General features: G+C 36.5%; 2 protein-coding genes across 6 annotated transcripts in view; both read right to left on the bottom strand.

The window, feature by feature from the left end:
• Nucleotides 1-1529: 1529 nt before the first annotated feature.
• Nucleotides 1530-7581, bottom strand: tigarb (TP53 induced glycolysis regulatory phosphatase b). Its single transcript, XM_007540471.2, has 7 exons — nucleotides 7504-7581; nucleotides 6646-6767; nucleotides 6408-6445; nucleotides 5406-5527; nucleotides 4010-4087; nucleotides 3804-3914; nucleotides 1530-2526 (listed from the first exon to the last, which is right to left on the bottom strand). Exons 2-7 carry the CDS (start codon nucleotides 6675-6677, stop codon nucleotides 2167-2169), a joined length of 741 nt encoding a protein of 246 aa, XP_007540533.1. The 5' UTR covers nucleotides 6678-6767; nucleotides 7504-7581; the 3' UTR covers nucleotides 1530-2166.
• A 108-nt stretch (nucleotides 7582-7689) lies between these two features.
• The window catches only part of LOC103129392 (G1/S-specific cyclin-D2-like), a 62097-nt gene continuing 53791 nt past the window's right edge, over nucleotides 7690-15995 (bottom strand). For all 5 annotated transcript variants that reach the window (XM_016665030.1, XM_016665031.1, XM_007540469.2 and 2 more), the window contains 2 exons: nucleotides 14507-14655; nucleotides 7690-10195 (listed from right to left, as the gene is read on the bottom strand). In XM_016665030.1, coding sequence (XP_016520516.1) covers nucleotides 10031-10195; nucleotides 14507-14655 — 314 coding nt within the window. In that variant the 3' untranslated portion in view covers nucleotides 7690-10030. The remainder of the gene's footprint in view (nucleotides 10196-14506; nucleotides 14656-15995) is intronic.

The following is a 15995-nucleotide window of genomic DNA, read 5'->3' as shown; positions in this document are numbered from 1 at the left end:
TTTGAGCTCAAATTTGACCTCTTGTGTGATAAATAATCAGGTGCTGGACACCCAGCAGAACAAAAACAACCCTAACACTATTTATTTATTTAAATCCATTCCTTTATTGTTATTTATGGTATTTATAAGGACGCTTTACAGTTATGATGTACATACAAACTAATAAATAAATAAAAGGTTTACTTTTGAATGTATGAGATGGAGTTGTTGTTGATGGAGATTTGCTTGAATTTGGTGCAAAATAAAGAGAAAAGGAAGCATTTTCAGGGTCTGTCTGCTAACTCAAGCGCTCTCCAGGTTTCCACTCACATAACATCATAACAATGTGACACCTAAATCACATTAAATACTTTTTGACACCTGAATGAGATTTCCACGTTAAAAGAAAACGTTGATTGCAGAGTCCCGGTTATACTGGAGTTAATAAAAATGTAAACCGTTGACTAATCTTATATCTTAGGTTCACTTATTGTTTTATTTGGATTGTTTTGTTAAATAGTGAAAAGGCTTTTAAGATTAACATTCAACAACCTTCACAATTATTAGTAAAAATATGTAAAATGGCTTAAAATAAATTGTTTTATTGCAGCAGCACAAATTTTTACACAATTTTTTTTTTTATGTACAATTGTACTGGTGGGTATAAATATTAAGAAATAATCAGAGTTGGCTTTTTTCCCCATTCATCTTTTTTTCTCTTAAAATTCTAATTTTAATCTCAAACTTCTGGCTTTTTTTTTCTAGAATTATACTGTTTAAAATCAGAATTCTGACTTTTTCCTCAAAATTCAGGTTTTTTCTGAGACCTGACTGTTTCCTGATGTTGTGATCGATGCTCCACAAAAAGCCGTTGCTATTAGTTGTGTTTGCTTTTTCTTCGTGTTGCTATGATCTTGTGACAATATTATCGGCTCCAATTGCAGAATAAACTTTAAAATTGATCTTTTGTGCATGCGGGTCGATTTGGGGTTTAACTGGTAATATGAACGACCAGGCAACCAAAAAAAAAAAAAAAAGGATTTCAGCACAAAAAGTTGGAATAAAAAGTGAGAATATTTCTTTCAGTGGCCCTAACCCTCTTCTGTAGGCATTTCAAAGCGTAAACAGGAGAGTTTAGAAGGCAACCTGTGATATCTGATGCAACCTCTGAATCCGATCAACATCCTGACAAAACTAAAATAAGAATCAAACTCAAGAAAAGACTGTTTACTCCGTTTGTTCCTGTCTGAAACCATGTTCTACAGAACGTTATTTAAATGGCATGTTCTCTTGTTTTCTGAAGTACAAAAATTTTATTAAAAATTCTGTTAAATTCATAATCAATTAATTACTATTATTGATGACATAAATAATAATGTCATCAATTAAAAACTGATGATTTAAAAGAAATCATCATTTCTTAAAAGAAGGTTAAATAGAAATAAAAAAGAAGGACTCAGTCATCTTTAACAGGAATTGCTAAAGATACAAACATATCTAAAAATTGTGACTTTAGGGAAAATAATTAACTTCTTTGTGTTTTTTTCCCCCCTTTCTCCTAATGCACAAAAATTGAAGGTTTAATTTTCACTTCCTCCCAGTTAGGATTATGCTGCTGCAGTAAAAGATTTATTTATTTGAAGGCTTTCGGCACATTTTTAACAGGAGTGTCAACATCTCCGTTCATTAATAACCTAAATCTGTTAAAGAGGTATTTCTTAATTTTTTTGTGCGATTATGTCTGAACGGAGCTGAAAGTTGTGAGTTTGAGTTTAACTTGGTGGTTTTGTTTTCAAGACAACGAGGTTTCAATCATTTAGCTTATAAAACATTTTGAAATTTAACAAAAGTAATAATTTAACACCCCACAGCAAACGAACAGGCACATATATGACAAATAAAGTGTAGCACAGTGTCTCTACAATCTTTTACCCAGGATATTTTACCATGATTCAGGTCTTCAGTTTGTTGCGCATGTAGAATGAAAAACATCTGAACTCAAAGATAAAATAAATAGATTCTACTTTGGTATTAAATTATAAAAGTTTATAAATGCAGTGCTTTTCCCTACAGATGCAACTTTTAAAATATTTCCCATCATCGGTAATCAATAAAACACGCCCATTATCGAGAAAACACAGTTTGATGTCGTTTAAGGAAGTTCCAATCTTCTCCGTTTCTTCTCTGCTACTCAGGAGGCGCCAGGTTTTCCAGATGCTCCTTCCTGTTGGTGAAGAGGCAGCGGGCGGCAGAGAGCAGCGGACCCGACTCGCTCCGGCTCAGAGTGACAACGAAGCGGCTGACGCCCGTGTTGGGACACGGCAACAGCAGCTGCGACATCTTCACACCCGCAGGCAGGACGCACCTCAAGTCCTCCAGCAGGTGCCTGACGGCCACCCGGATGTACGCGCCATGGCTCACCACCAAGACGTGGGCCGACGCCCCCTGGTGGCCGTCGTTGGCGGAGGCGACGTCTGCGGGCGTCTCCTGATCGTCCAGCATTTGTTTAAAAAGAACTTGGAGGAAATTTTTGAACCTCTGCTTCACCTGGAATCAAGCGACAGGGAAGCTAAAAGTTGAACATGACTGGCGAGAAGAAAACTCAGCAGTCTTTGTTTTTATTCTCTTTATTAGGGATTTTACATGCAGAGAAAAGCAAAATAAATAAATAAATAAAAATCCAAACATGGAAAGAGTGACTCAATCTTACAAAGTTTTTTTTTGGTCCACTTTCTTGTGCAAATAAATCAATTTTGTCTCAAATGCACTAACTTATAAGAAACTTTTCAGTAAAAATAAAAAGCTTGTTTTAAATCAATAATTCCTTAATTGCCATTAGAACAAGACATTTTCCCCAAATTATAACTTATGCCATAACTTTTCATCAATACCTTATTTCTTGCTGAAAAGTGACTTGTAAGTTAGTTTTGTCTTATTTCAAGTGAAGATATTTGAACTAGAAACTAGATCAAAAATACTTTTTGTGTTTTTCCAGTGCTGAACCACTCAAGTCACCTAAAGGTTTTCCCATTTGAGAAGTTACAATTTCATTTTATTAGCATTTTATCTGAGAAACCAACACAAAGTAGTGGATAATTATGAAGTAGAAGGCAAATGATGCATGGTTTCAAGTATTTCTGACAAATTAAAATTTAAAAGTGTGGAAAAAAAATCCTCTCAGTCTTCTTATTTAATGCTTTTGCTGCCTTTCCATGTGTGTCTCTACCAGCTTTGCACAGGTCCACACTGAGATTTTAACCTGTTCTTACAAAGCAACATCTATCTTTCCACAGATTCTGTATTAGGTTTAAATCTAGACTTTGACTGGGCCATTCTTACACATAAATATCTTGATATCTACCTTTCTGGCTCTTGAACATTTTAGTTAAAGGAAATTTCACCAGAAACCTCCATCTTGACATACATTTTAAACTGCAGTTTAATAGGTTTTTAATAGGTTTTATGGGTTTCTGAGCAACTAAAGCAATGTGGATAATCAGTTAAAAGAGCATAAAATTGTCCTCAATGAAGGAAACCGAAGTTTGGATGTATTTACTTGATGGAAGGGATGTTGACGCAACAATTGTATCAACATATTTTAAGTATAAAAGCTCCAAAAAGATTTTTATAAGAACAAAAAGAAATAAACACAAATAATCAATGCTTTAAATTTATATTTCAACATGGAATAATTCAATTTCTCAGTATTGTTTTATTCTTAAAAAGCGATTTTGAAAGAATGGCCAAGTTATTTTATTGCAATACCTAACGGTGGCCACTGCGTGTCGCTGTTTTTCAGTAAATTGACTCAAATTCTGACTCACCTGATCTAAAGTTTCTCCTCCTGGCGGCGTGAAATCACGGCAGGACTGACCAGCTGCTTTCGCCATGTTCCTCAGATACTCTTTGTGACGGCCTTCAGCCACGCCAAAACCCTGGACCAGAACAACTCAGCTCAGAACCGAACCCAGGAAAAAAAACTAAAACACATCCAGTTTTTATTTTTTATTTTAAATTGAGCGGATCTTACCCGTTCTCTGAGTAAGGGCTCCAAAATCATTTCTATACCAGAACGGTGAGTGTTGTTCCTCAAAATTATTTCCGCTGTCTAGAAAAAAGACAAACAACCTGGAAATGAATGACTCCAAAGATATAATCCTGGACTGGACAATATTAAGCAGGAGTGAGTCAAACAGCCACAGAAACATGAATATCCAAACAACTATTTCATTTATAAGTCATTCATCCTGTTTTCTGTCTTACTAATGAGACATACATGAGCTTCAACTGATTTTCCATGGATGCTGCCATGAAGATGACAGGAATAGGCAGGAATTGGTAAAAATAACAGAATCATGCCTTATGTTGCTAATCCATGGTTAATCAAATCATCTGTGGAGGAAGAATCTCCTGGTAGGATGGAGGATTTTTGAGCAAAAACAGTCTGGGTCTTAATGTTCAATTCCAACTTTTTGTGCTGAAATCTATTTTTGTTTGTTTGCATGGTCGTTCATATTACCAGTTAAATCCCAAACTGACCTGCATGCACAGAAGATCGATTTTAAAGTTTATTCTGCAATTGGAGCCGATAATATTGTCACAAGATCATAGCAACACAAAGAAAGCTAAGAAAAAGAAAACACAACTAATAGCAACGGCTTTTTGTGGAGCATCGATCACAACTTCTGTAGAGAAATCTGTAGTCAGAGCCAAGAGAGTCGAGTCTGTCCCACATATGGAAGCGGCACAGATCAGAGTTTTTGGGAGGTGAAAAGTCTCACATTGTCACATTTGACTCATCATTAGGCTCATTAGTCACACATTAAGAACATTTCCTGTTCTTGTTTCTTTCAGAAACATTTCCCAAATGTGACATATGGTCTCCAGAGTTGACCTAGAGGAAAATATTCATTTTTGTGTGTCATATCAGTTTCCAGACTCCTGTAATGCTTCTTCAAGTCTTCAATTTCATGTTGGTAATCCAAACAGAATGCAGCAGCCAGACTTTTCCCCCCCAAATCCAGTAAATTCAGCCACATCACTCTGGTTCAATATTCACTACACCCATTATGTTTCCTATGCTTGTTTTAAGATTAATTTTTACTCTACAGGACTTTTGTGAATTTATGTCTGTGAAAATTGCTTTATAAAATAAACTTTACTCACTTATTAGAGTGGTGTGATTGTGATGCATTTCAGTGACACAGACTTCTTTTTTAAGTTCATAATCTTCACTTCAGCCATTGTTTACGTCCAGATTTACTGTGTTTGGTTATTCTGGTGTAGAATTATGATGCATAGAAACTCACATTAATGACATGAAAGTCAGATAAAATGCAAATTACCATTCAGACGGCAGATGCTTTGAAAACAAGTAGATACATATGCAAATTAGCTCCACATATTTTAATGCCATCGAGTCTTACCTGCACAGCTCGCTGCAGGTTACTAACAAACACTTTGCAGAACTTGATGTCTCTAAGGTATTGCCCCACAGCTTCGCACTGCTGCACACCTGTTTCTGACAGAGGCGTGTCCACTCCCTGACCTGAAAGCAGACAATATTCAGCCTGAGGAAAAGCTAGACTTCATTAATTAACAGAAACCCCCGCCCACCAAATTACAAGTTTCAATTCACACTCAATGTCTAAAAGATAAGGTAAAAACAGTTATCTTTTTGCTGATATTTTTAGATTTGTACATGCTGTGTATGCTAAATAAATGGTTTGACTATCATCGCATTTTCACCTGCAACCATTTTAATAGCTGGACAGACTCTTCTCTCAAGTCAAACTAACCTCCAGCTTCTTAGACCCAATTCCCTCCCCCATCACTTTTTTATTCATTTTGTAGATTTTTTTGAATATGAAATTATCAACATTCATAATTGTTTCCATTGACCAAATAATTGCGAAATTTGACATTTTGGAAATAAGTTTGGTTAATGGAAACAGATAATTTTGAAAATAAAAAAGTATCAAAATTGGCTTATTTCTCAATACTGCAATAGAAACACATTTTTCCGCATTAAAAAGCAGGAAGAAGACAACAACAGGAAGTAGTTGGATGATCGTGACAAGGTATATCACATGAACAAACTTATTCACATGTAATTTTAACTGTGTTTCTTTTTCAATAGAAATACCTCAAATGTATGTCTTTTTTCCTACATTGACAAAGTTTTGAGCACATTTGTAATGGAAACGCAAATAGAAACCATAGTCGTCGTATTTAAAAACGGGATGATTTACAGATCCATTGCTGCTTTACCTTTGGATAAAATTATTCCCAAATCGGCTCATTCCTTCACCTTTGTTTGCCCGTAGGTGTACTAAACATGTTAAATAAACCCCATTTTCCTGTAACCTAAACTTAAAAGCCGTTTTTAAATTGAGTTTAATACATAAATCCTCATTAGTATTATTTACCTTGCAGGAGCTTGTCTCTGTTGTACTGCGTCTCCCCACTGTTTGAAAACAAAGTGAATGAATTAAATGGGTCACATTATTCTGAGGCTGTTAGTGACAGAACACAGTCAAACTTCATATTAGTCGACATTATTTCACCAATAAACTCGTAAAATTAACTCCATGTTCATTTGCCACATATATACACTGCAAATTTAAACAACCGGAGCAGAAACGAGCCGTTAAAAGACCAACTTACTGGCGTATGAACATTAGCGTGAACGTTGCCATTTTCACCGGCTGTTCCCCAGCTACTTCCTGGTTGAGTCATACGTCACAGGACGTAGCGTCTTCTGTCATGACGCATTGCGTGGGAGCCATCTGAAATTAAAATGCGAGTTTTAAATGTTGAGTGACTTTATAAAATAATTTAAACACAATGTGGTTTGAAAGAACGAATAAATAATTAAAATAAATAATAATTGAAATATATATATTTATCTATTATGACGACTTAATGAGTTATATTGACTTTAGTTTTTACTTTGTAAGACAAACTGATGTGTGTACTGATACACCAGGATATAAGGCTAGCTAGGTAATTATTTATTCTAATACGCAATATTTTTTAAGGAGAAAAAAATGATTAATACAATATACTTCTGCAATTTTATAAGTATCTTAGGTACAATTATATCAAGTGTGTTAGTAAATATTTAAATGGTCATGTAATTTGATTTATATCAAAATATGAGTTCCGACTTCTCAGTTGGAAAAATCAACTTGAACCTCCTCCAGTGGGAAGTCGCATCTGTCACTGGAAAACTGGAAGCAACTCCAACTACCCTCAGTTACGACTTGTAAGCCGAACTTCGTGTTTCAAATTCAATATGGCCGCTTCTTCTTGCAGCAACTGCAGTAAGATATGGTAAAAACGTGTTTATTTTACAAGACAGACGTGTAAAAATGCACCTAAAATCAATGTTACACGTAGCGCCTGCAATTCTAAGTTGAACAAAGTAAAAGTGGCGTTTGTCTATGGAAAGTAAGGCTTAAAATGATGTTTATTGGCGTCGCCATTTTGAAATTCAGACGTCTCTTCTCAATTTCCACTCACCTGTTTGAGATTACTGACCTCTAGACTCTGCTTCTTCTGCTCCTTCCTCTGCATTACTTCTGTTAACCTTTACCATTTTAATAATGAAGCTGGTTCTCACTTTTTCTCTCTTTTGTATTATTCCTGACAGCTTTAGCACCCCCTGGTGGCAGCTAAACATTACAACAGAAAGACAAGCCACACCAGTGATTTTAGCCAATTTATTTAGAACAAATTATTGAGGTACACAGGTGGTTGCACATGGGGATAAATGGGAAAAGGATTTGTATGAACAACCACAGCAAACAATTGTAGAATCGAGTAAATGGGTACCTCGATAAAAATAAATGACATTGAACTGATCCAAACTTGTTCCCCGAATGGATTTTTTTTTCGGACAAATATAAAACACAGTATAGGCTTTTTATTTTTAACTAGCACCAGATATGAAAATTAGCCATTTTAAAATAGGCTGGAGGCACTTTTTAAAAAAATCAGTGGAATCTGGTAGGTGGATTTATTAACATACAGGAAAAAAAAAAAAAAGAAAAAAAAAGTGAAACCCGTCCGACGATTTAGGAGTGAAGTCATTCTGTGTGATGCGACATGTGATGAGGTAATTGTGAGATGGCCTCTCGCTGTGTCTATCCAATTAATTATCCTGAGGTACATAAGAAGCAGCAAGAATATTGACAGAACAAAGATAGAACAGATTACAACGATTAAAACAATAAATGAATAAAACATGCTGATCAAAACAGATTTCCAGTCCCGCACCAAACTGCTCCTTTTCCCTCTGGTACATTGACAGAGAAAAGCAGACTTGTTACATACACAACATATTAAAATATAGCAGCACACAAGTGAATGACAATAAGGCATTTTTGTGTAAGACTAGAAAAGAAAAAGCTTAATAGCAGCAAAGAATGTCGTAGATTATTTCTTTTTTTACTTTGGAAAAAACATAAAAGCATTAAACATGCTCAAACTTAAAGCATTTTTTTTTAAAACAATTTGGCTGTTTTTTGTTTTTTTTTGCACATCAAAAAAAGGCATCAGAACAAACGAGAAACAGTTTCGGGTTTAAAATGTCACATGGATTTCAAGCATTTTTGTCGGTTATTTACACGTGTCAAAGGGGCGCCTTTGAAAGAAACTGCAGATCAGAAATAAGAAAAACACAAAACAGAAGGATGTAACTATTAGATCTAGTGGAATGGGTCTAAATCTGGAAATGGAATAAATTCAAGTTTAGGATGACACAAGCGCACTGATGTCTACCTGTGGCTTGCCTTGATTTATAAACTTTTACATTAGGAGGGTGATTTTTATAAGTCTACTCACCAATTGAGGCAAAGCATTCAAAACAATATGCTTCACCCCATGGGAATCCAGCCCAGAAAAAACCCAAATAACTTAAAAGAAAAAGATAGAATAAAAACAAATGACCCCTCCGAACTTGTCCTCACAAACCATCCCCTTACCGAAACTTAAGGAGTGTGTTTTAAAAGTGCATTGATATCGTTCCACGTCGCCCTCTCTACAAAAGGCCCAATGGTGTAATTGATTACAGGAGAAAAACCCCAAAAACGACATTTCGCCGATTTCCTGCAAAACAAAATCCTGCAGAAACATCATAAAGCTTAAAAAAATCCTCCTTGCTTTCTCTTTCACCCCACATTCTGCTCACTTTACAACCACTTTCCACTCGCTTTCGACTCGCCTTCCCAACAAACCGCTCAGCCTCTAAAATCTTGAAGAACTTGCAAAAACTTATTTTTTTAAAACTCTTTCATCAATGCTAACCCCTTCTGAGCTATTTAAACACTCCTAACTGTGCTTGAACACAACATCAACAACAAAAACAACAACGTGGCTTTGGTGAATTCAAACGCCACTTCATGGAGTCAACAGCAGCGACTGCTCCGGACCTCAAACCTGTTTCATTTCTCCTCCATGAGCAGGCCCAGCCCACTCTGAGCCAGCACCTCTCTGCATAAATAGTAAGCAGTGCTACAGGTGCACAGTATGATAGACGGAGCCATTAGCTACGGTAGCGCTCCTCTGCTTTAATTACTGCTATATGGAATTCCAAATAAAGGAAAACTCCTGTAAATCGATTACTACTCACTAAAGCTGATTAAAGAGTTATAAATGCTGGCTAAATATACATCATTCGGTATATCTCATATATTTATGCAATTTTCAAGTATGAAAAAATATTTTCAGGTTTTTGGAACCTAAGGCACTATCAAGTCTTCAACAATTATTCGTCCGTTTCTTTTCTTAAATAGCTAGAGACGTGTACAAAAAAGGTGAAAAAAGACCCAAACCAGGTGTGAATGGGGCAAAAACAAAACAAAAAAGAAGGAGAAAAACTACAAATTTCTTAGTTTCTAAAAGTTCATAGATTGTCGCACCATCACTGAAGGGGGCAACTTAAAATAGATACTGGCAATTAATGCCCCCTCTCTCCCTCCAGCGTCTCGCTCCTGTCAGTTCATTGGTAAGCAGGCACGCGGTGGCCGAGTAAGGCGGCGATGGGAGCTCATAAGTTGACGTCGCGCACGTCCGTGGGGGTGCTCGACTGATCCTGCTGCTCCCTGGACTTGCTGCCACCTCTGACGGCGCTGTCGGGTCCATACTGCTGGCCCTGCTGCAGGCTAGAGGCCAGCACACGCTCGATTTGCTCCTGGCACGCCCTCAAACAGTCCTGCAGCGACAGGAAACGTCAAAAGTGGTTAATTCAAATTCAAAAACGCTTCCCAAAGGGAAATTAAATGTTGTTGTAACTCAGATTAACTCAAAATTCTTCAAAGAGTTATTGTTGATGGTGGTGGCTGCTGTAGCAGTCTGTATTACAGCGAATTTTAAGAAGCCTCTGACTAAAGACAAAACAAAATAAAACAAATGAAATTGAGAAAATATTTTTGTTAACTGAAATACATAAAAATGGGAATTAAAAGGGAAAAACTAACTGGAACTAAAACATACTTAAACTACACATAATATCCTTTGTTTCTGTACATTTTAATCTATTAATTAGCTTGTGTGAAATAGATTATTTTTCCCAAAACAAACAGTTTATGTCAGCTACTCCTCCTGGCAGCATTTACAATACTGAACAAAAAGTTTGGAGGAAACAGCAGTCAGCTGATTGTTCAACAATTAAATACATTTTTTTGAAAATTGTTTCTTCTGTTGAGGATTACCCAATTGATGAATCAACCTTTTTGAATAGTGCACCTACAAAATTAACCAAAGTAGGAAAAAAAAAAAATCAAAAACTACTACAATAACTAATAAAAATGAACCTAAAAATAAACAATATTTAAGTAATAAATATAATCAAGCAAAGGCACTCTAAAAACTAACTAAAACTAACTGAATTACTCAAAAAGTCACAACAACAAAAAATTTATTATAACTATAACTGACATAAAACAAGAGAAATTTGGTCTGATTTCACTTCAGACAGTCAGAAAAAAATTTATTCGTTTTATTATTAGGTGTATGAAAGCATCAAACGTTGGATTATTACAAAACTATTAAACACTTTGAAGAATTTTTTTTACAGAAATCAAGAACTTTCCAGGCCTTGAAAACACCTAATTGAAATAAACTGAAGTGGAAAGCTGGAAGAGAAATATCTAAAAGGTTTTACAAGTGTAAATGCGTGTAGAGATGCTTCTGCTAAATGAAGTGCACACCGCACTATTCAGATTTGCAAAAAGATTTGTAGCGTACGCTTCACAACTCAAGTGTTGCTCCATCACATCAAATCCCAACAAAAAACACAGAAAAGGGGTTAAAAGTACAAAAATGAAATAAAATCTTATTCTTTCAAATACTTAAGATAAATTAAAGATGATTAAAGACGAGTCTGTGGATCTGAACAAATGTTCACAGACAGTTAAATGGATGTTATTTTGCTCCATTTGTCATGCGAGTTCAACCTTTTTATTCACATGCTTGGCATACCGGAGGGGAATTATATGTGTTGAGGTAGGTGGTCCATCAGGACCAGAACAATGAGTACCAGCGAACTCTGAACACCAGCAGAGCCGCGATCGAGACGCAGCGGCACAGGAATGATCCACAACGCCACGCACGAGAAAACCAGGGAAAGTCAGGGATCGGAGAGAGAGCGAGGTCTGAAACCATGGAAACGGTTCCTTCAGCACTTCAACGAAACAAAGGATGAAAGGAAAAATAGACGAACAAACAAAAGAATGAATGAAAGAATGAACAAATGAAAGTGAACGAAGCAAGGAAGGACAAACAAAGAACGAACAAAAGAAGGAAGAAGGGATGAACGAACAAAAAAGAACAAATGAAGGACAAAGAAGGAAAAAAAACAAAGGAAGAAAGGTACAAACAAAAGAACGAACGACAGGAACGAAGAACAAACAAAAAAATGAACAGAAGAGGAACGAGGAAAAGAACAAAATCCAAACAAATGAAGAATGGAGGAATGAATGAATGAATGAAGAATGAATGAATGAAGAAAGGGCAAAGGAAGGAATGAAGGAAAAATGAACAAAAAAAGAAAGAATGAATAAATGAAGAATGAATGAACGAAGGAGGAATGAAAAAACAAAACCAAAACGAACAAAGAAATGACAAATGAAAGAAGAATGAATGAAGAATGAATGAAAGAACAAAAAGAACTAACAAAGGGGGAACAAATGAAGGAAGAACGCACAAACAAAAACTAAAGAACAAACAAAGGAGGAGGGAGTGAAGTAAGAACAAACAAGCGAACAAAAAGAAGAAAATTCAAACAGAGGAAGAAATGAACGAAGAACGAACAAACAGACTAAAAGAAGAAAAAGGACGAATGAAGGGAGGAAAAAAGAAGAAAACAAACAAATAGAAAGAAGAGCTAAAGAAAAGAAAGAACCAAGGAAAAAAGAAAGGACAAAGAATGTACAAAAGAACAAAAAAAGGGGACGAAAGAAAACAAAACAACTAAAGGACAAACAACAAAGAAAGAAAGGACAAAAGAATAGAAGAAAGACAGAAAGAACGAATAAGATGAGCAGAAGTAAACGTGTGCGTCTCGTTCCTCCAGTACTTTGGGTTTAAGGCGCTCAGTCTCATGTGGAGGCCTAGAGGAAATGGCTTTGACCCACTGAACCTTGACCTCTCACAGTTTGGGCCTAAAACAGAACGCAGGACAGTGGGACCGGATGTTTTTGGAAAACTTCTGCTATGAAAGAAGATCCTTTCTGCGTCGTCCGCCCCCCGTCTGCTGCTGCAGGTCTGAAGATGTGGGAGGTCTGAACCTTAAAGAACGAGCCGAAGCTCGCAAAAAAAAAGAGAAAAAAGGCCAGCATTCCTCTAAAACGCACCAATAATTGGAACCCGATGGGCTGCAGTCGGGGGCGCTTGTTATGACGGCGGTGCTGGGGGGCCCACGTAACCGTAGCAACGCAACCACAAGCCTGGAGACAACAACGTTTGTGTTGATTTTAACACTGTTTAGAGCCTATCACCAAATATTGTTGGAATAAAACAATGGCTGTGGTTTATGTGGTAGCTTAGTGAGACTGCTGCAGAAAACTGATATTTAATTAAAACCTCGACAAGCGATTCATAAACGCCAGAGCCGTCCATTCATTAAGGTTAGAGACAATTAAAAAACAACGGAGAGATCAGTCACTCAAAGGAGGAGGGGAGGAAGAACAAGAGAAAGACCAGAAAGGGCAAAAGAAAAGATGAAAAACCAAAATAAAGAACAAAAAGCCAAAAAAGACAAAGAAAGGATGAAAAACCAAAAAGAAAGGATGAGAGGAAGAAAAGCTTAAAAGAAGGATAGAAAGAACAAAGGGCAAAAGACAAAGAATGAAAAACCAAAGAAAAAGATGAAAGAAAGGAGAAAAGAAACGATAAAAAACCAAATAGAAAAAAAAGGGACGAAAAAACCAAAAGGACAAAGAAAGGATAAAAAAAACTAAAAGAATGAGAGAAAGAAAAACTTAAAAAAAGAAGAATGAAAAGAACAATGGAAAACCAAAAACGATGAAAAACCAAAAGAAAGAATGAAAGAAAGTACAAAAAACAAAGAACAAATGAAAGAAAGATCCGAAAGAACAAAAAGAGTGAAAGAAAGGACCAAAGCAAAAAGGACAAAAAACTAAAAAGTAACAAAGAAAGAAAGAAAGAACATAAACATAGGATGAAAGAAAGAATGTACCAAAGAACAAAAAGAACGAAAGGAAGAAAGACTAAATGGAGAGAAATGAGGAAAGAACAATGGACAAAAGAAAGAAAGGACAAAGAAGGAACTAAAAAGATATGATGAAAAGTAGGACAAAAAACTAAAACAGGACGATTTAACAAAGACGGAAACAAACGACAAAATGGATGAAAGAAAGAAGGAAAGCTAGTTGGATGAATAATCAACAAAAAGACAAAGACACAAACTGAGGACGGACTGTTGGATGGGCAAAAAGAGATTCCTGGAGGAAAACGTGGATGGACGACAATAAAGTCCACCAGATGGACTGGTGAACGTCTGACTGATTAAAACCCAGAAATCGGTCAAATAAAAGCCCAAACCTTCAGAGACGGCATAAAAAACACGACATGGTCTTAATTACTGCCCAAACTTTAGATTTGCTTTAGTTTCTGCTCAGATTAACAGAACGACGACAGTTTGGACAACGTTCACCCACTGAGGATGTTTCTTTAAATTTTTTCGCCTTCATTGCAAACATATTCCTCCACCAGGAGGGGTCCACAGCTAAAGTGGGAGGCATGCAAAGAAACTGCATGCGTCCCACCACAAGAATGTGGGCTCTGAGTTTTAAGAAGACATTCCCCCAGCCGCTGCTCTTTATAGCAGCAGTCTAGCTGCCCGACCAGCAACCAGAACGCTCTCTCTCTCTCCATGAAGAGCAAATCGCTTCAGTCTGCTGCGACTCAAGTCGTCACTGTTGTTTACTGAAGACTCTTTTATGCTGCTTGCGTGCGATATTGCAATCCCAGCTAATAACTGTTGCCTTCTTGCGATGCTTACCACTTCAGTGTTGGTGATCTTGGCCAGCAGGTCGGTCAGGTTGTCCCGACTCAGCCTCTGGTCGCTGTGGTCCAGCTGGAGGCCGCAGATCGCAGCCGCCATGCTGCCGGTGGCGATCATGGAAGGAGGGTTCATGGCGAGACGGTCGTCTGTCAAGGAAAGGTGTTTGAATGAAACCACAGCAGGTGGAAGTGATGCAATCACAGGGCTGGACGATAACTCAACCAACCCGCTACTTGGGTTTCCATTATTCAGAGTCGGGATGCAAGTTATTCATCACAAAAACAATATTTTACAAAGTATTTGTGGTTCGGTTTCTAGTGCAAACATCTTGGAACGCTTGAAATAAGGCAAAACTATCTCAGAAGTAACTTTTCAACAAGAAATACAAGCTTGCTACAAGTCAATATTTCCTTAATATTGATGAGAAAGTACCAGATATTTCTCCCATGTTCTAAGTTAAGTAATCTGGAGCTCTGCTTGGGTTGCTAGGTGACGGGGTGGGGTTGCTAGGTAACGGCGCAGTGCGTTACATTCCGAAGGTTTTTGACACCAACATTAACTTCTTGCCGATGAACTAGTAGTTTTTCATCAATATTAAGACTCGACTAAAAACAAGCTCTTATATCTTGATGAAAAGTTTCTTATAAGTTAGTTTTGCCTTATTTCTAGTGTACTAAGCTATTTGCACTACAATCTGGACCAAAAATACTTGGTAAAATGTTGTTTTTGCATTGTTGATTAAAGAGTTAATCTAAAGTTGGTTGATCTTATCGATAATTTGATAAGCGACAATTTTCTTTAAAAGAAAATGATCACTTGTATTAAGGTTTTCTACCATCTTTCCATAACATAAAGGGCTACATTTTTTATAATTTGCTAAATAAAAAAAATAAAAAAACATTATGAAACTCAATTAGCGTGTAAAGCGTTTATATTTCCACAAAGAACCGCATAAAATACATTTTACAACGACTGGACCATTTCGCCATCTTTGTTTCTGTATTAATTGGCTCCACTTAAGGCACTTAAGGATGACCAATGGTGCCCTCTGCTGGATGGCAGAGGGCATCCAGCAGCAACACTAATAGACAGTAACGGGGGTCATTAGTTAATCAATTGGAACTAATTTTAATCTAACAAACAATTAATCTACAATTAATCATAATTTGATTCATTATTTGGATTCCGAGTTTAAAATGAGTGATGTCAGCACACCAAGGCGGCCATCTTGTTTCACAACTGTGTTTTACAGCTTCTATTTCTTTGGGCTTTAAATTCAGGTCAACTTTAGGACTGAATACGAGTATAAAGTTTTAATATTACCAGAATAAAGTTGTAATACTAGGAAAATGAAGTATTAACTTGAAAAGCATGAAAAATAATAATAAAAAAGATGAGGAATGTTGAGTTATACTTTGGTATGAGTTTACAGATAAGGAAGTACTTAATCTTTTAGGATCAGCATCAAATTATTATCAGTAGCAGG

This window comes from Poecilia formosa, unplaced genomic scaffold, assembly GCF_000485575.1.
Source record: "Poecilia formosa unplaced genomic scaffold, Poecilia_formosa-5.1.2 Scaffold542, whole genome shotgun sequence".
In the NCBI taxonomy this organism is placed as follows: domain Eukaryota; kingdom Metazoa; phylum Chordata; class Actinopteri; order Cyprinodontiformes; family Poeciliidae; genus Poecilia; species Poecilia formosa.
Note: the sequence above shows the minus strand (reverse complement) of the source record. Positions and strands in the feature narration are given on the sequence as shown.